Raw genomic sequence first — 19,195 nt, 5'->3', positions numbered from 1 at the left:
TTCTTGGGTGATAGGGCTGGGTACAGTGTAGTTAATGGTGGTACATGACATAATTAGATTTCCTAAGCCTCTCCCCTTCTTCAGGGGGTCTGGGATGGAATCTATTGAGGATGGGAGGTTCTCAGTGTGTTGGGGGATTGAGTTGGGTCAAGAACTACGTAGCACAGAGGGCCTCTCTCTTTTCTCATGTTCTTCCTGGGGCTGATGGTTCAGGGAGCACATACTACTTGGAGACCATGTAGACTATAAGGCCCACTGACCTGTTGGCTGTAGCCAAATTCATGGTCATACTAGGAATTGAGCTTGACAAAGTGGTCTTTGAGGGCAGTGCCAGCCACAGCTTTGAAGTTGGAGAAGTGAGTGTTACTGTTAAAGTCACAGGAGACAATCCGGTCCTCAGTAACCCAGATATCCTTTAGGGGGCCTTCCCATGCCTGCTTCACCAGCTTCTTTGTGTTAACATATTTTACAGTTTTTTTCTGGATGACAAATCAGACTTATGACCATCACTTTGGTGGTAGGGATGGAGAAGACCATGTAAGTGTTTGTCATTCAGCTCAAGCATGACCTTGCCTACAGTCTTGGCAGTGCCAGTAGATGCAGGGGTAATGTTCTGGGCAACCAGAACATTGGTTATGATACAGTTTTCCAGAGAGGCCATACATGGTAAGTCTTCTGGATGACCCTGATGGCATAGACTGTAGTCATGCGTTCCTCCTTGATGCTAAAGCTATCATGGATGACCTTGACCAGGGAGGCCAAGTAGTTGGTGGTGCAGGAAGCAATGTTGATGACAATATTAAGGGAGTTGTCATACTTCTCCTGGTTCATGCTCATCCTATACATCAGGGCATCAGCAGAAAGGCAAAGATAATGACCATTTTATCTCTAAGCCTTCAGTGAACCCTAAACTTCTCCAAGGCAGCAAATATACTAGTGGACTCCATACTGTATTCAGCACCAGCATTACCCCATTGTGATGTTGGTGGTATCTAGTTTCTGGAAGATAGAGATGGGCTTTTCATTGATGGCAAGCTTCCCACTCTCAACCTTGATTGTGCTGTTGAACTTGTCATGGGTGGAACCATACTGGAACATGTAGACCGTGTATTTGAGATCAGTGAAGGGATCAATGATGGTGACATTATTTACTTTGTCAGAGTTAAAAGGAACTCCAGTGACCAGGCCACCGATATGGACAAATACATTCACTATGATCCTCATCATCATGTCTTAGAGATGATGCAGAAGAGGATGCAGTTGTTTATCAAATGAGGAGGAGCAGAGAGACTTCGTTTACAATGTTGAATAGGAATTGTGTGAACAGATGTTCTTGCCTTGTTCTTGATCTTAAGGGGGAAGCATTAAGTCTTTTATCCCTAAATGTGATATTAGCTATAAGTTTTTTGTTGATGTCTTACCTGGTTGATGAAGTTTTTTTCTATTCCCAGTTCAACAGTTTTTAATGGGAATTGATGCTGGATTTCAGCAAGGTCTATTTCTGTATTTGTTGAGATAATCATAAGACTTTAATTTTGTAGGCTTTTTAATATGATAGATAATGAATGTTAAAACAAACTTGCATTCCTCATATAAAGGAATATATATAAATATAAAGGACTACAGTTTATCATGATGTAGTATGCTTTTTATATATTGTTAAGTTCAACTTGCTGAAATTGTATGGAGAATTTTGTGTCTATGTTGATGAGTGTGATACATTGCTTTGTAGTTCTCTTTTGTCATAGATCTTTGTCTATTTTCATAGAATACTAATAGAATGTTAGGCATTATTTGTGTCCCTTCAATATTTTTCAACCATTTTTGTGGAATTGGTATTATTTTTTAAATGGCTGGCAGGATTTCTGTTGAAGCCATATGGACCTGGAGATTTTGTTTTGTGGAGAATGTTTTTAATCTTTTTTTTTTTTTTTATGATAGTCACACACACAGAGAGAGAGAGAGAGAGAGAGAGAGAGGCAGAGACATAGGCAGAGGGAGAAGCAGGCTCCATGCACCGGGAGTCCGACGTGGGATTTGATCCCGGGTCTCCAGGATCGCGCCCTGGGCCAAAGGCAGGCGCCAAACCGCTGCGCCACCCAGGGATCCCTGGAGAATGTTTTTAACTAAAAGTTCAAATTCAATTTCTTTACTAGATGTAGGACTATTCAGGCTATTAATTTCTTTTTGAGTGAGCTTTGGAAATTTGTGTTTTTAAAGACTTGGCCATTTCATCTAATTTTCTGACATTGGTATAAAGTCATTAATATTCTATTAGAATATGTAGAATATTTAGAATATGTAGTGATCTTATCTCTCTCTTCCTGATATTGGTAATTTGTATCTTCTAGAGCAGTTTAGCTATAGATTTATCAATTTTATAGAGTTTTTTTTAAAAAGAATCTGAATTTGATTTCATGATTTTCTCTATTGTGTTTTCTGTTTCCTTTGGCTTCTGCTGTTCTTTAATATTTTCTTACTTAGAGCTTATTATGTCCTTTTTTTGTTTGTTTGTTTGTTTCTTAAGATGGAAGCTGAGGTCAGCAATTTGAGACCTTTCTTCTGATCTAGGTATAATTTTAATGCTATAAAATTTCTTTTAGGTACTAGTTTAGTTGCATCCCAAAAGTTTTGATATATTATTTTTTTCTTTTTTGATTCAAAATATATCCAACTTCCTTTTGAGATCTTCTTTGATCTACATGTTCATTTCCAGTATTTGTGGGTTTTCCAGATACTTTTCTGTTAATGATATTTCCACTGGAGTCAGAGAACATATTTTGAATGATTTGAATCATTGAGATTTGTTTTATGATCTACAATATGGTATATTTTGATACGTGTCCTGTGTTTATTTGAAAAGAATGTGCGTTCTGCTGTTATTGGATAGAGTGTTCTATAAATGTTAGTTATTTAAGTTGGTTAATCATACTATTGAGACCTTATGTGCCCTTATAATATAAATTTCTCTTGACTTGTTCTATCAATTGAGTGAGGGGTGTTGAATCCTTAAGTATAGCTAGTTAAATCTTTTTTCTTTGCAGTTGTACCAGTTTTTGCTTCATGTATTTTGAAGTTATTAGATGCAAAAAGAGTTAAGGTTGCAAAGTCCTCTTAATAAATTGGATTCTTTATCATTATGAAATGATTTTCTCTATCCCTTGCTCTGAATATTTTTTGCTCTGAAATGTAGTTTATCCGTTTAAGCTTTCTTTTGATTAGTGTCAGTATGATTTTTCTGCCCTTTTACTTTTTATCTATTTAAAGTAGTTTTCTTGTAGTGAGGATATAGTTGAGTCTCATTTTTTTTTAAATCCAATCTGACAGTTTTTCCTTTTTAACTAGGGTCATTAGATAATTTATAGTTAATGTAATTATTGATGTGATTATATATAAATCTACCATCTTACTGTTTATTTTCTATTTCTCCCATCAGTTCTTTGTTCCTCTTTTCTGCTTTCTTTTGCCTCTTTGGATTATTTTTTAATGAATTCATAGGTTAGTTTAAATGAGTATATTGTATTTGACATTTTTGCCTGACCTCAGGCTTTCATTAAAGTAATCTTTTTTTATTTATGTAACTTAGCACACATTTATTAAACAGCTGTTGTATTGAGTGTTTAGAGAATGAATTTTATAGAAGTTGAGTCTTGATCTAGGCTTTGGAGGAATGGTAAGATATGATCGGTTAGAGAATCTTATAGTTAGGAAGGTGTGAATAAAGGCACATAAGGTAGAAATTAACAGGGCAGAACTGGATGAACTTAGCAAGAGGAACAGAAGTACAAAAATTCTGAGATTATCATAGGAAATTGAAAATGCTTCAAGGATTGATTTTTAAAAAAGAATGTTAAAAACCTAACATTCTCAATGAAGTTGTAAAACATATGCACATTTTATCACTTTCCAGGTTTAACTGTCACTTTTTTTAGTCTCAGGAGGGTAAAGTACAATTAAACAAAATAAATCATTGTATTGAAATAAAGATAAGGCCAAAGTAAAGTTAAAACCTCAGAACTGATTAATTACATTTGGGTTTTAGTTTCCTTAGGACCTTAATTACCAAATAAGTATTCTAATTCTCATGTAGCTTGACCTCTTCACTTCTTTTTGGAATAGTTTCCTATGTTAAATTGTGTAATGCTTTCTTACGGCTTTATTTTTTACTCCTGGACAACTCTCAGTGTCCTTAATATAACCTTTTCTTCTGCTGGACCCTTAAATATTTTTGATTATCCATGGTTTTCTTGTCTGTCCTACATTTCTTTCGTTTTTCTTTTCCTCATTAGATGTTTTATATAGGTTCTTTGGGAGTTTCAGTGAGGGCAAAGAGGTTTTCAGATTTTGAGTTGCTTTATATTTGGTCTTATCGACCCATCTCAGGTTTTTCTCTTTTTTCTTTCTTTTTTTAAACACAGGGATTTTTTTTTATTTTTTTATTTTTTTTATTTATTTTTTTTTAACAAATTTTTATTGGTGTTCAATTTACCAACATACAGAAAAACACCCAGTGCTCATCCCGTCAAGTGTCCACCTCAGTGCCCGTCACCCATTCCCCTCCAACACCCGCCCTCCTCCCCTTCCACCACCCCTAGTTCGTTTCCCCGAGTTAGGAGTCTTTATGTTCTGTCTCCCTTCCTGATATTTCCCAACATTTCTTTTCCCTTCCTTTATATTCCCTTTCACTATTATTCATATTCCCCAAATGAATGAGAACATACCCTGTTTGTCCTTCTCCGATTGACTTATTTCACTCAGCATAATAGCCTCCAGTTCCATCCACGTTGAAGCAAATGGTGGGTATTTGTCGTTTCTAATTGCTGAGGAATATTCCATTGTATACATAAACCACATCTTCTTTATCCATTCATCTTTTGATGGACACCGAAGCTCCTTCCACAGTTTGGCTATTGTGGCCATTGCGGATAGAAACATCGGGGTGCAGGTGTCCCGACGTTTCATTGCATCTGAATCTTTGGGGTAAATCCCCAACAGTGCAATTGCTGGGTCGTAGGGCAGGTCTATTTTTAACTCTTTGAGGAACCTCCACACAGTTTTCCAGAGTGGCTGCACCAGTTCACATTCCCACCAACAGTGTAAGAGGGTTCCCTTTTCTCCGCATCCTCTCCAACATTTGTTGTTTCCTGCCTTGTTAATTTTCCCCATTCTCACTGGTGTGAGGTGGTATCTCATTGTGGTTTTGATTTGTATTTCCCTGATGGCAAGTGATGCAGAGCATTTTCTCATGTGCATGTTGGCCATGTTCATGTCTTCCTCTGTGAGATTTCTGTTCATGTCTTTTGCCCATTTCATGATTGGATTGTTTGTTTCTTTGGTGTTGAGTTTAATAAGTTCTTTATAGATCTTGGAAACTAGCCCTTTATCTGATATGTCATTTGCAAATATCTTCTCCCATTCTGTAGGTTGTCTTTTAGTTTTGTTGACTGTATCCTTTGCTGTGCAAAAGCTTCTTATCTTGATGAAGTCCCAATAGTTCATTTTTGCTTTTGTTTCTTTTGCCTTTGTGGATGTATCTTGCAAGAAGTTACTGTGGCCGAGTTCAAAGAGGGTGTTGCCTGTGTTCTGCTCTGTGATTTTGATGGACTCTTGTCTCACATTTAGATCTCTCATCCATTTTGAGTTTATCTTTGTGTATGGTGAAAGAGAGTGGTCCAGTTTCATTCTTCTGCATGTGGATGTCCAATTTTCCCAGCACCATTTATTGAAGAGACTGTCTTTCTTCCAATGGATAGTCTTTCCTCCTTTATCGAATATTAGATGACCGTACCTTTCAGGGTCCACTTCTGGGTTCTCTATTCTGTTCCATTGATCTATGTTGTCTGTTTTTTTGCCAGTACCACACTGTCTTGATGACCACAGCTTTGTAGTACAACCTGAATTCTGGCATTGTGATGCCCCCAGCTATGGTTTTCTTTTTTAAAATTCCCCTGGCTATTCGGGGTCTTTTCTGATTCCACACAAATCTTAAAATAATTTGTTCTAACTCTCTGAAGAAAGTCCATGGTATTTTGATAGGGATTGCATTAAATGTATAAATTGCCCTGGGTAACATTGACATTTTTACAATATTAATTCTGCCAATCCATGAGCATGGAATATTTTTCCATCTCTTTGTGTCTTCCTCAATTTCTTTCAGAAGTGTTCTATAGTTTTTAGGGTATAGATCTTTTACCTCTTTGGTTAGGTTTATTCCTAGGTATCTTATGCTTTTGGGTGCAATTGTAAATGGGATTGACCCCTTAATTTCTCTTTCTTCAGTCTCATTGTTAGTGTATAGAAATGCCATTGATTTCTGGGCATTGACTTTGTATCCTGCCACGCTACCAAATTGCTGTATGAGTTCTAGCAATCTTGGGGTGGAGGCTTTTGGGTTTTCTATGTAGAGTATCATGTCATCGGCGAAGAGGGAGAGTTTGACTTCTTCTTTGCCAATTTGAATGCCTTTAATGTCTTTTTGTTGTCTGATTGCTGAGGCGAGGACTTCCAGAACTATGTTGAACAGCAGTGGTGAGAGTGGACATCCCTGTCTTGTTCCTGATCTTAGGGGAAAGGCTCCCAGTGCTTCCCCATTGAGAATGATATTTGCTGTGGGCTTTTCGTAAATGGCTTTTAAGATGTCGAGGAAAGTTCCCTCTATCCCAACACTCTGAAGGGTTTTGATCAGGAATGGATGCTGAATTTTGTCAAATGCTTTCTCTGCATCTAATGAGAGGATCCTATGGTTCTTGGTTTTTCTCTTGCTGATATGATGAATCACATTGATGGTTTTACGAGTGTTGAACCAGCCTTGTGTCCCAGGGATAAATCCTACTTGGTCATGGTGAATAATTTTCTTATGTGTTTTTGGATCCTATTGGCTAGTATCTTGTTGAGAATTTTTGCATCCATGTTCATCAGGGATATTGGTCTGTAATTCTCCTTTTTGGTGGGGTCTTTGTCTGGTTTCGGAATTAAGGTGATGCTGGCCTCATAGAACGAATTTGGAAGTACTCCATCTCTTTCTATCTTTCCAAACAGCTTTAGTAGAATAGGTATGATTTCTTCTTTAAACGTTTGATAGAATTCCCCTGGGAAGCCATCTGGCCCTGGACTCTTGTGTCTTGGGAGGTTTTTGATGACTGCTTCAATTTCCTCCCTGGTTATTGGCCTGTTCAGGTTTTCTATTTCTTCCTGCTCCAGTTTTGGTAGTTTGTGGCTTTCCAGGAATGCGTCCATTTCTTCTAGATTTCCTAATTTATTGGCATACAGCTGTTCATAATATGTTTTTAAAATCGTTTGTATTTCCTTGGTGTTGGTAGTGATCTCTCCTTTCTCATTCATGATTTTATTAATTTGAGTCTTCTCTCTCTTCTTTTTAATAAGGTTGGCTAATGGTTTATCTATCTTATTAATTCTTTCAAAGAACCAACTCCTGGTTCTGTTGATCTGTTCCACAGTTCTTTTGGTCTCGATATCATTGAGTTCTGCTTGAATTTTAATTAACTGTCTTCTTCTGCTGGGGGTGGGGTCTATTTGTTGCTTTTTCTCTAGTTCCTTTATGTGTAAGGTGAGCTTTTGAATTTGAGATCTTTCCAATTTTTGAATGGATGCTTGTATTGCGATGTATTTCCCCCTCAGGACTGCTTTTGCTGCATCCCAAAGATTTTGAACGGTTGTATCTTCATTCTCATTAGTTTCCATGAATCTTTTTAATTCTTCCTTAATTTCCTGGTTGACCTTTTCATCTTTTAGCAGGATGGTCCTTAACCTCCACGTGTTTGTGGTCCTTCCATACTTCTTGTTGTGATTAAGTTCTAATTTCAAGGCATTATGGTCTGAGAATATACAAGGGACTATCCCGATCTTTTGGTATTGGTTCAGACCCGATTTGTGACCCAGTATGTGGTCTATTCTGGAGAAAGTTCCATGTGCACTTGAGAAGAATGTGTATTCAGTTGAGTTTGGATGTAAAGTTCTGTAGATATCTGTGAAATCCATCTGGTCCAGTGTATCATTTAAAGCTCCTGTTTCTTTGGAGATGTTGTGCTTAGAAGACCTATCCAGGGTAGAAAGAGCTAGATTGAAGTCACCAAGTATAAGTGTATTATTATCAAGGTATTTCTTGAGTTTGGTTATTAATTGGTTTAAATATTTGGCAGCTCCCACATTCGGGGCATATATATTGAGGATTGTTAAGTCCTCTTGTTGGATAGATCCTTTGAGTATGAGATAGTGTCCCTCTTCATCTCTCACTATAGTCTTTGGGGTAAATTTTAATTTATCTGATATAAGGATGGCAACCCCTGCTTTCTTTTGAGGACCATTTGAATGGTAAATGGTTCTCCAACCTTTTATTTTCAGGTTGTAGGTGTCCTTCTGTCTAAAATGAGTCTCTTGTAGACAGCAAATAGATGGGTCCTGCTTTTTTATCCAGTCTGAAACCCTGCGCCTTTTGATGGGGTCATTAAGCCCATTCATGTTCAGAGTTACTATTGATAGATATGAGTTTAGTGTCATCATATCTATTCAGTCCTTGTTTTTGTGGATTGTTCCACTGAACTTCTTCTTAAAGGGGAATTTTAAGAGTCCCCCTTAAAATTTCTTGCAGAGCTGGTTTGGAGGTTACATATTCTTTCAGTTCCTGCCTGTCTTGGAAGCTCTTTATCTCTCCTTCCATTTTGAATGAAAGCCTTGCTGGATAAAGTATTCTTGGTTGCATGTTCTTTTCATTTAGGACCCTGAATATATCCTGCCAGCCCTTTCTGGCCTGCCAGGTCTCTGTGGAGAGGTCTGCTGTTACCCTAATATTCCTCCCCATAAAAGTCAGGGACTTTTTTTCTCTTGCTGCTTTAAGGATCTTCTCCTTATCTTTGGAATTTGCAAGCTTCACTATTAAATGTCGAGGTGTTGAACGGTTTTTGTTGATTTTAGGGGGGGATCTCTCTATTTCCTGGATCTGAATGCCTGTTTCCCTTCCCAGATTAGGAAAGTTTTCAGCTAGGATTTGTTCAAATACATATTCTGGCCCTCTGTCCCTTTCGGCGCCCTCGGGAACCCCAATTAAACGTAGGTTTTTCTTCCTCAGGCTGTCATTTATTTCCCTTAATCTAGCCTCATGATCTTTTAATTGCTTGTCTCTTTTTTCCTCAGTTTCCCTCTTTCCCATCAACTTGTCTTCTATGTCACTCACTCTTTCTTCCACCTCGTTAAGCCTTGTCGTTAGGACTTCTAGCTTGGATTGCATCTCATTTAATTGATTTTTAATTTCTGCCTGATTGGATCTAAATTCTGCAGTCATGAAGTCTCTTGAGTCCTTTATGGTTTTTTCTAGAGCCACCAGTAGCTGTAAAATAGTGCTTCTGAATTGGCTTTCTGACATTGAATTGTAATCCATATTTTGTAACTCTGTGGGAGAGGGGGCTGTTTCTGATTCTTTTTTTTGAGGCGAGGTTTTCCTTCTAGTCATTTTGCTGAGTGCAGAGTGGCCAAAAACAAGTTGTATGGGGAAAAGGAGAAAAAGAGAGAGAAGGAAAGAAAAGAGAAAAAGATAAAAGAGAAAGAAGAAAAAAAAGGGGAAAAAGAGAAGAAGAAGAAAAAGAAAAAGAAAGAAAGGAGAAAAAAAAAAAAGGGGGGTGGGATGGGGTGGGGGAAGCAATCCGTAATCAAGAAGAAAGAAAAAAAAAAGCACAAAACAAAACAAAACAAAAAAACAAAAAAAAAAAAAACAAAAACAAAAACAAAAAAACAAAAACAAAAACCACGGGGGAGTATCTTCCGATTCTGTATACTTTAAGTCCCTTGACTTCCCTTGGAACTGGTCCGTGTCGCTGGTCTTCTGGGGGAGGGGCCTGCTGTGCTGATTCTCAGGTGTTAGCACTTGGGGGAGCTGCTCTGCCCCTGCCTGGTGCAGGGCTCGGTGGGGGTTGTTCACCCCGTGGCAGCTCTGGAGCCCTGGAGTCAGCTCCCGCAGTAGCTCCGGGGCTCTCCGTCTGCAGGGCCTGGGGGCTCCCGGGCGGGGCCGCTGATCTGCTCAGTTCCAGGCAGGAGCGTCCTTGCTGTCCTGGGCCCTCCCGGCCTCTGCCTGTCCTGGGGGAGGCCGGATCCTGGGCTGTGTCCCGGCGCCCTGTGCTCCGGGGCCTGCGCTGTTGGATTTGCGCTCCCGGAGGTGCAGCCCCCTCCGCGGAGCCGCAGGCCGAGTCACTCCGAGCTGTTCCCGGAGCCGCGCCGCCCGCTCCGCGCGGAGCTTCTTCCTCCGCCCGAGCCCCTCTGAGCTGCTCCCGGAGCCGCGCAGCCCCCTCCGCGGAGCCGCCGCCCGAGCCCCTCCGAGCTGCTCCGGGTCCCGCCGAGCGCTGCAGCCCTTAGGGAGCTCGGCGCATCTCCCCGGGGCGCAGTTCCTCTGTTACTGTCCCCGGGAGCCCGAGGGCATCCCCGCCTTTCTGGGGATCCTGCTCCAATTCCCCGGGAGGCCTTTCCACCCGGGAAGGTTGGTGCAGCTCCTGCTCCTCCGGGACGGGGCTCTCCTGTCCTGGGGACACTCGCCCCGGCCTCAGCCCGGCTCCTCGCGGGGCCCCTCCCCCTTGGAGGCCTTTTGTTCCTTTATTTCTTTTTCCCCCGTCTTCTACCTTGATAGAAGCACGAACTCTTCTCACTGTAGCGTTCCAGCTGGTCTCTCTTTAAATCTCAGGCCGAATTCGTAGATTTTCAGGATGATTGGATGGTTTTCCAGGTAGTTTGTTGAGGACAGGTGACTTGGAGACCCTACTCTGCCGCCATCTTGCCCCTCCCCCTAAACACAGGGATTTATAGACTGTAACTAATAGCAACCTTTGAGAGAAGGTTTTAGTTTACTCTCATATACAAATTTTCTGCTTGAGATATTTTGAATCTAATGGCCTCCCTCTTACACAGTCTGATATCAAGTGTTCCCATGATTTTACCTTTTACTTAATAATTTGTTGTATCAATTCATTGGATTGTCTTCTTACTAATACAATACACGCTGGTACTATGTACTAGTAATACCTTAAGAGCTTTATAGGTATTGATTCTTTTGCTCTAATAACAACACTATACATATATGAACTTGGTTTTTTATTCCCTTCCTTCCTCCCTTTCATCCTCCCTCTCTTTCTTTCTTTCTTCTCTTTCTTTTTTCTTTTCTTTCTTTTTCTTTCTTTCTTTCTTTCTTTCTTTCTTTCTTTCTTTCTTTCTTTTTTCTTTCTTTCTTCTGATTTTATTTATTTATATTCATGAGAGACACAGAGAGAGAGAGAGAGAGAGAGAGAGAGAGAGAGAGGGCTGAGACACAGGCAGAGGGAGAAGCAGGCTCCATGCAGGAAGCCTGATGTGGGACTCTATCCTGTGTCTCGAGGATCACACCTTGGGCTGAAGGCAGCGCTAAACTGCTGAGCCACCCAGGCTGCCCTAGAACTTGTTTTTTTAAATTGTGTGTTATTTTAAATTATGTTTTTAATTTCAGTTCCACCATAATTAACATACAGTGTAATAATAGTTTCCCATGTACAATACAGTGATTGAACAATTCTGTGCATTACTCAGTTCTTATCCCTTCACTCTTTCATCCATCCTCCCCCCACTCCCATCTGGTAACCATCAGTTTGTTCTCTACAGTTAAGAGTCTGTTCCTTGGTTTGGTTTGTCTCTCTCTTTTTTTCCTTTGCTCATTTGTTTTATTTCTTAAATTCCACTTATAAGTGAAATCATATGGTATTTGTTTTTCTCTGATTGGTTCATTTCATTTGGTGTTATGCTCTCTAGATCCATCTATGTTGTTGCAAATGGAAAGATTTCATTCTTTTGTGTGGCTAAATAATATTTCATTATATATATATAGGTATAGATAGATATAGACCAATCTGTCTGTCTCTTGGCTGCTCCCATAATTTGGGAATTGTAAATAATGCTGTAGTAAATATAGTGATGTATTTATCTTTTCATATTAGATACTCAGTAGTGGAATTTCCGGGTCATAGGGTAGTTCTATTTTTAATTTTTTTTTTTTTGAGGAATCTCCATACTGTTTTCCACAGTGGCTGCCCCAGTTTGCATTCCCACCAGCAGTGCATGAGGACTCCTTTTTTCTCCACGTCCTCACCAACACTTGTTTCTTGTGTTACTGATTTTAGCCATTCTTAAATGTGTGAGGTGCTTTGTCATTGCAGTTATGATTTGCATTTCCCTGATGATGACTGATGTTGAGCATCTTTTCATGTGTCTGTTGGCCATCTGGATGTCTTCTTTAGAGAAATGTCGGTTCATATTATATGCCCATTTTAAATTGGATTATTTGATTTTTTTTGGTGTTGAGTTGTATTAGGTCTTTATATATTTGGGGTACTAACCCTTTATAATTAGCACATATCTTCTTCCAATCAGTATGTTGTCTTTTAGTTCTGTTGACTCTTTTCTTTGTTGTGCAGAAGCTTTTTATGTTGATGTAGGCCCAATAATTTATGTTTGTTTTTATTTCTCTTACTTCAGGAGACATATCTCGAAGGATTTTAATATGGCCAATGTCAGAGAAATTACTGCCTGTGCTCAACTCTAGAAGTTTTATGGTTTCATATCTCACATTTAGGCCCTTAATCTATCTTGAGTTTATTTTTGTATACAGTGTAAGAACGTGTCCACTTTCATTCTTTTGTGTGTAGCTGTCCAGTTTTCCCAGCATCATTTGTTGAAGAGAATGTCTTCTTACTATTGCATATTTTTGCCTTCTTTATCAAAGATTAAGTGACCATTTAATTGTGAGTTGATTTCTGGGTTTTGTATTCTGTTCCATTGATCTATGTCTATTTTTGTGCCAGTACCATATTGTTTTTTTTATTAGTACAGCTTTGTAATCAAGTTAAAGTCTGGAATTGTGATTCCTCCAGGTTTTTCCTTTTTCAAGATTGCTTTGGCTATTCAGGGTCTTTTGTGATTCCATACAAATTTTAGGATTGTTCTAGTTCTGTGAAAAATGCTGTTGATATTCTGATTGACAGGGATTACATACATTAAATGTGCAAATTGCTTTGGGTAGTATAGATATTTGAATAATATTTGTTCTTCCAATCCATGACAATGAACTGTCTTCCCATTTCTTTGTGTCATCTTCAATTTTTTCCTTTTTTTAAAAAAAGATTTTATTTATTTATTCATGAGAGACACACAGAGAGAGGCAAGAGACATAGGCAGAGAAGAAGCAGGCTCCATGCAGGAAGCCCAGTGTGGGACTCAATCCCAGGATTCCGAGATTATGCCCTGAGCCAAAGGCAGACGCTCAACTGCTGAGCCACCCAAGTGTCCCTTCAATTTCTTTCAACAATGTTGTATTGTTTCTGAGTAGACATGTTTCACCTCTTTGGTTACATTTAGTCTTTCTTTTTGGCGCAGTTATGAATGGGTTTGGTTTCTTAGTTTCTCTCTCTGCTGCTTCATTATTAGTGTATAGAAATGCAACAGATTTCTGTACATTGATTTTGTACCCTGTGACTTTACAGAATTCATTTCAATTCTAGTAGTTTTCTAGTGGAGTATTTCAGGTTTTCTATATATAGCATCATGTCATCTGTAAATATTGAAAATTATACTTCTTCTACCAGTTTGTATGCCTCTTATTTCTTTGTGTTGTCTAATGGCTGTGGTTAGGACTTCCATTACTATGTTGAATAAGAGTGCTGAGAACAGACCGATATCCTTGTTCCTGACCTTAGGGGATAAGCTCTTAGTTTTTCCCCCATTAAGTATGATGTTTGCTGTGGGTTTTTCATATATGGCCTTTATGTGTTGAGGTATGTTCTCTCTAAACCTGCTTTGTTGAGGGTTTTTATCATGAATGGATGTTACACTTTGTCAGATGCTTTTTCTGCATCTATTGAAATGATCGTGTGGTTTTTATCCTTTCTCTTATAGATGTGATGCATTATGTTGATAGATTTGTGAGTACTGAACCACCTTGCACCCTGGAAATAAATCCCATATGATTGTGGTGAATAATGTTTTTAATGTGTCATTGGATTCAGTTTGCCACTATTGAGAATTTTTGCATCTATATTCATTAGAGATACTGGTCTGTAGTTCTTTTTGTGTGTGTGGTGTCTTTATCTGGTTTTGGTATCAAGGTAATTCTGGCTTCATGGAATGAATTTGGGAGTTTTCTTTCCTCTTCTATTTTTTGGAATAGTTTGAAAATAACAGGTATTAAATGTTTGGTAGAAGTAGCCTGTGAAGCTGTCTGCTCCTAGACTTTTGTTTGTTTTGGGAGCTTTTTGATTACTGATTCAGTTGCATTGTTTATTGTAATCAGCCTGTCTAAATTTTCCATTTCTTCCAGCTTCAGTTTTTGGAAGTGATACGTTTCCAGGAATTTCTCCATTTTTTCTAGTTTGTCCAAATTATTGGTATATAATTTTTCATAATATTCTCTTATAGTCCTTTGTACTTCTGTGGTGTCTTTCTTGTTTTTTTTTTTAATTTGTGAATTTTTTTTTTTATGAGCGTTACAAAAGGTTTACCAATTTTATTGATCTTTTCAAAGAACCAGCTCCTGGTTTCATTGTTTTTTTTTTTTTTTAGTTTCTGTATCATACATTTTTGCTTCACTCCTTATTTCCTTCCTCCTGATGGTTTTAGATTTTGTTGGTTCTCCTTTTTCTTAGCTGCATTAGGTTTAAGGTTAGGTTGTTTATTTGGGAGTTTTCTTGCTTTTTGAGGTAAGTCTGTATTGCTATAAAATTCCCTCTTAGCACCACTTTTCCTGCATCCTAGAGATTTTGTACAGTTGCGTTTTCATTTAAAAATTTTCCCCATGTAATTTTTTACTTCTCGTTTGATTTCTTGGTTGACATTCATTATCTAGTAGCATGTTATTAAGCCTCCATGTATTTGTTTTCTCTCAATATTTTTTCTTATGGTGGATTTCTAGTTTCCTAGCATTGTTAGAGAAGATGCATAGTGTGACTTTGAGCTTTTTGTGTTTTGTAGAGAACTGATTTGTAGCCTACTATATTATCTATTCTGGAGGATGTTCCATATATGCTTGAAAATAATATGTATTCTGCTATTTTAAGATTGAGTATTCTATATATATTTGTTAAATCCATCTGGTCCAGGATGTCATTCAAAGGCATCATTTCCTTGTTAATTTTCTGTTTGGATCATCTGTCCATTGACATGAGTGGAATATTAAAGTCCTGTGCTATTATTGTATTACTATCAATTAGTTCCTTTATGTTTGTTATTAACTGTTTTATGTATTCGGTTCCTCCCACATTTGGTACATGAATATTTAAATTTTTTACATCTTCTTGTTGGACTGTACCCTTTATATTATTTGGTGTCTTTGTCTCTTTTTCAGTCTTTGTTTTAATGTCTGTTTTGCCTAATATAAATATGCTACCTCAGCTTTCTTTTGACATCTATTTGCGTGATAAATATTTCTTCATCCCCTCACTTTCAATATGCATGTATTTAGGTCTAAAATTAGTCTCTTGTAAAGCATACATAGATTAGGTCTTATTTTTTTAATACACTCTGTCACCATATGTTTTGATTGGAGCAGTTAATCCATTTATATTTGGTGTAATTATTGATAGTGTATTTATTGCCATTTTGTTACTTGTTTTCTGTAACTTTGTTACTTGTTTTTATAATTTTCTCTGATTCTTTCTTTTCTTGCTCTCTTTCATGGTTTGCCAGCTTTTCTTTAGTGAGATACTTGAATTTCCTTTTCTTTGTATATCTATTATTGGTTTTTGATTTTTTGTTACTATTAGGTTTGTATATAACATCTGCATATAGCAATCTATGTGAAATTGGTGGTCACTTAAGTTTGAACTCATTCTTTACTCCTCTTCCCAAACACAGTTTCTGTATATGGTACCATATTTTACATTCTTTTATCTTGTGAATACTTTGGCTCATTTTTGTAGATAGTAGTTATTTTTTTTGTGAGACACTAATGGTCTTTCATTTCTCAGAGTCCCCTTTAATATTTCTTGTAGGGCTGGTTTAGTGATCATGAACTCCTTTGTTGTTGTTGTTGTTGTTTTTCCCTAGAAACTCTTTCTCTCTCCTATTCTGAAGGATGGTCTTGCTGGATAAAGTACTGTTGGCTGCAAATTTTTCCATTTCAGCACTTTGAATATATTATGTTACTCCCTTCTGGCCTCAAAGTTTCTACTGAAAAATCTACTGATAGTCTTATGGAGTTCCCTTGTATGAAACTGTCTTCTTATTCCTTACCGCTTTTAACATTTTTTTTTTCTTAATCACTAATTTTTGCCCTTGAAATGACTATGTGTCTTGGTGTGGACCCTTTTGGGTTGATTTTGTTGGGGAATTCAGTGCCTCCTGGATCTGGTTATCAGTTTCTTTCTCAGAAAAGTTTTCAGCTATCATTTCTTTAAAGACATTTTCTGTTTTCTTTCTCTACTCCTTGAATCCCTATAATGTGAATGTTATTAAGCTTGTGGAGTCTTTGAGTTCCCCAAGTCCACTCTTATTTTGCATAGAGTGGAAAATATGCGGCTCTTTCACCTGCTCAGCTTGATTATATTCTATTACTTTGTCTTCCAGGTTGCTGATTCACTCCTCTGCTTCCTTTAGCCTGCTATTTGATCTATTGAATGTATTTTTAATTTCAGTTATCGTGTTCTTCTCCTCTGATTGATTCTTTTTATCTCTGTCTTGAGGGTCTCACTAATGTCCTTCACTCTTCTCAAGTCCATTGAGTATCTTTATGATCATTACTTTAAATTTTCTTTCAAGATCTTGCGTATATCCATTCTGCTATGTCTCTTGGTTTGACTTTGTCTTCCTTCAATTGGGACATATTCATTCAGCCTTACTCTCTAGGTCTGATTCTCTGTGTTAGGAAAGTCAGCTAGTCTCTTGCCCTTGAACGTAGAGGGCAGGGCATGTACTTTAAGTGAAGTGGCACTTTCCCTTTCTTATGGGGATGTGCTGCTGTGTCAGAACTCTGGTCTGGCAAGGAAATGCCATAGTGTGTGTGTGCAGGTGGGAGTTGCAGATTTAACAAGGTATCAGTATCCTCTGTGAAATGTGAGGAAACATGATGCTGGCAAGATTTGTCCTATCTGTGGGGATAGTGGTGGAGGCCATCTGCTGCTCCTGGACGGAGGCAGGTGTGCTTGGAGGGGGCAGGGTGCAGGGTGAGCATGTTAGATAGTTAAGGCCTGCACGCTGCTGGTTCCCACAGGTGGCTGTAGGATTATTATGGGGGGTAGGGGAATGAAATGGCACCTGCCAGCTCTTTTGTTCCTGGAAGTCCATCAGGAACTCTGATATCAATAATTAACTCTCCCTTCTGTGCATCCCATGTGCCTTTCAAACTGATGCTTCTAAGTTATATCTCTGAGGACTGTTTGTTGTGGTGTTTCTTTAAGGGCAGAAACTCAACTTCCTTTACTCTTCAGGTTCTCCCAGAGCCCAGCTTCGATATCTAAAGTTCCAGGCTTTAAGTCCTTCTGGTTGTAAGAACTCACATAATTTGATCCCTTTGATGTTCAAAGCTAAGTGTTGTGAGGATTCATCTTCTGTTGCAGGTTTCCCAGTATGATAGTCTGTTTCTCAGCCCTCTATGTGCCTATGGCTCCCTTCCTCTGGTAGCCAGACCTAAGGGATTTTTAGTTCTCCACTGCATCTATGCCCTTCCTACCCTTCTCAGGATTGCCTCTCCTTGACATTTAGGTGTGAAGTCTGTTCTGCTTGTCTTCCGATTGTTTTCTAGGTTATTGGCATTTAGGTGAGTGTTACCTAGTATATGTGGGAGGAGGTGAATTTAGGGTCCTCTTCTACCATCTTCTGTGGAGATCTCTAGACCTTAGTTTTTATGGGTTTAATATTGTCAAGAATGCCAGATAAAGTAATTTTTTGGTCTAGTTTTTGAAAGGTGACTTTCAATGCCTTATGTTTTCAAAAGCTAAAAATAGTTTCTATAATAGTAGTGATCAAGGATAAAATGGACCATTTTATATAGTTACATTATCTTCAAAATATGTTGTGTTGTAAAATGATATCTTGAAAACCATTATAATCTTGTGGATTACAGCAGCTCAAATCTTCAATTATATTTTCAAGTATGAAATACTGATTTTCTTAGTAGCATTTGAACAGCAAGAAAAGTTTATATTCTTCCCATAATGCAGAAATATCTTTTAACTTATATAAATCTCTGCCATATCAGAAGGACTGTGTTAAAATGGAGGAGGCAGGTGTCATAAATCTTTATTCTTTGGTGTAAAACATAGTAGCTGAGTGTCAATTGCTTCCAGTATTTAAGTAATGGTATAAAGTAACAGGGAATTTTTGCATTCAGATTTTAGTATGTAGCAGTAGGCCTACATTCACTAATAATTTCTGAAGGTGGTTATATTCCCTAATAATTTCCTTACATCAAATAAATGAAGTTATTGTTCCAAGGAGAATGCATGAAAGATGGCATTCATTTTCTACATGACTAAAATTTTCTTATGCAACATGCTGCCGGCTGTGGGACTATCAGGCTTCTTTTTGTTTTTCAAAGCAGGATTCTGCTTAACTGTTAACTCTGCACTTGTGCTTTATTTGCAGCATCTGGCGAGGCCCCAATGTGAACTGCACAGACAGTTCGGGTTACACTGCTTTACACCATGCAGCCTTAAATGGACATAAGTAAGTGCTACTTATTTGGACTAGAAACCTCATGTATTTAATTATATGTGATGAAGTTAATTATGTCAATGATACCTATCTCATGTTGCCATGAGTTCCCTGGGCTTAGGTGAATTTGAAGAGGCACCAGGTGGCAACACTGACAATTTATACTTGGTAGGAATGTTCCTTGGTAGGGATGTACACAGTATAAACTGAGAGAATTGTTCAAAAATAGTCAAATATCATACAAGGAGAATGAAAGAAATGACAAGATGTGTTAGTTATGTGTGTCTTTCAGGAGGGAGTGGGATAAAACCAGGTAGGAATGCCACCCTACCTTTTTTGGGTGTCTTTATCCAACATGGGGAGTATTCACCAAGAATAAAATCTTAATATATTCTTACTATGAATATGAGCCATTGGCGCTTATATTAGCCACTTCAAAATCCTTCAAATTTAGGTAACATGCCTTTTCTTTGTCATTGAGGATAGTTTTTATGGTTTTAAGTTTCTTTAACCTATGGAATTATGTTTC

The 19,195-nt window shown here is 38.1% G+C and overlaps 1 protein-coding gene across 26 annotated transcripts in view; it reads left to right on the top strand.

Moving 5' to 3' along the window:
• The window catches only part of ANKS1B (ankyrin repeat and sterile alpha motif domain containing 1B), a 1,023,959-nt gene that overhangs the window by 128,249 nt on the left and 876,515 nt on the right, over positions 1-19,195 (top strand). For all 26 annotated transcript variants that reach the window (XR_011994937.1, XR_011994938.1, XR_011994935.1 and 23 more), the window contains exon 2: positions 18,598-18,678. Coding sequence is in view for 14 of the 26 variants with exons in the window: in XM_072724641.1 (XP_072580742.1) it covers positions 18,598-18,678 (81 nt within the window). In the remaining 12 variants the exon portion in view is untranslated. The remainder of the gene's footprint in view (positions 1-18,597; positions 18,679-19,195) is intronic.

Source organism: Vulpes vulpes, chromosome 10 (genome assembly GCF_048418805.1).
Source record: "Vulpes vulpes isolate BD-2025 chromosome 10, VulVul3, whole genome shotgun sequence".
Taxonomy (NCBI): domain Eukaryota; kingdom Metazoa; phylum Chordata; class Mammalia; order Carnivora; family Canidae; genus Vulpes; species Vulpes vulpes.
The sequence above is the reverse complement of the archived record's forward strand: the minus strand, read 5'-3'. Positions and strand labels throughout refer to the sequence as shown.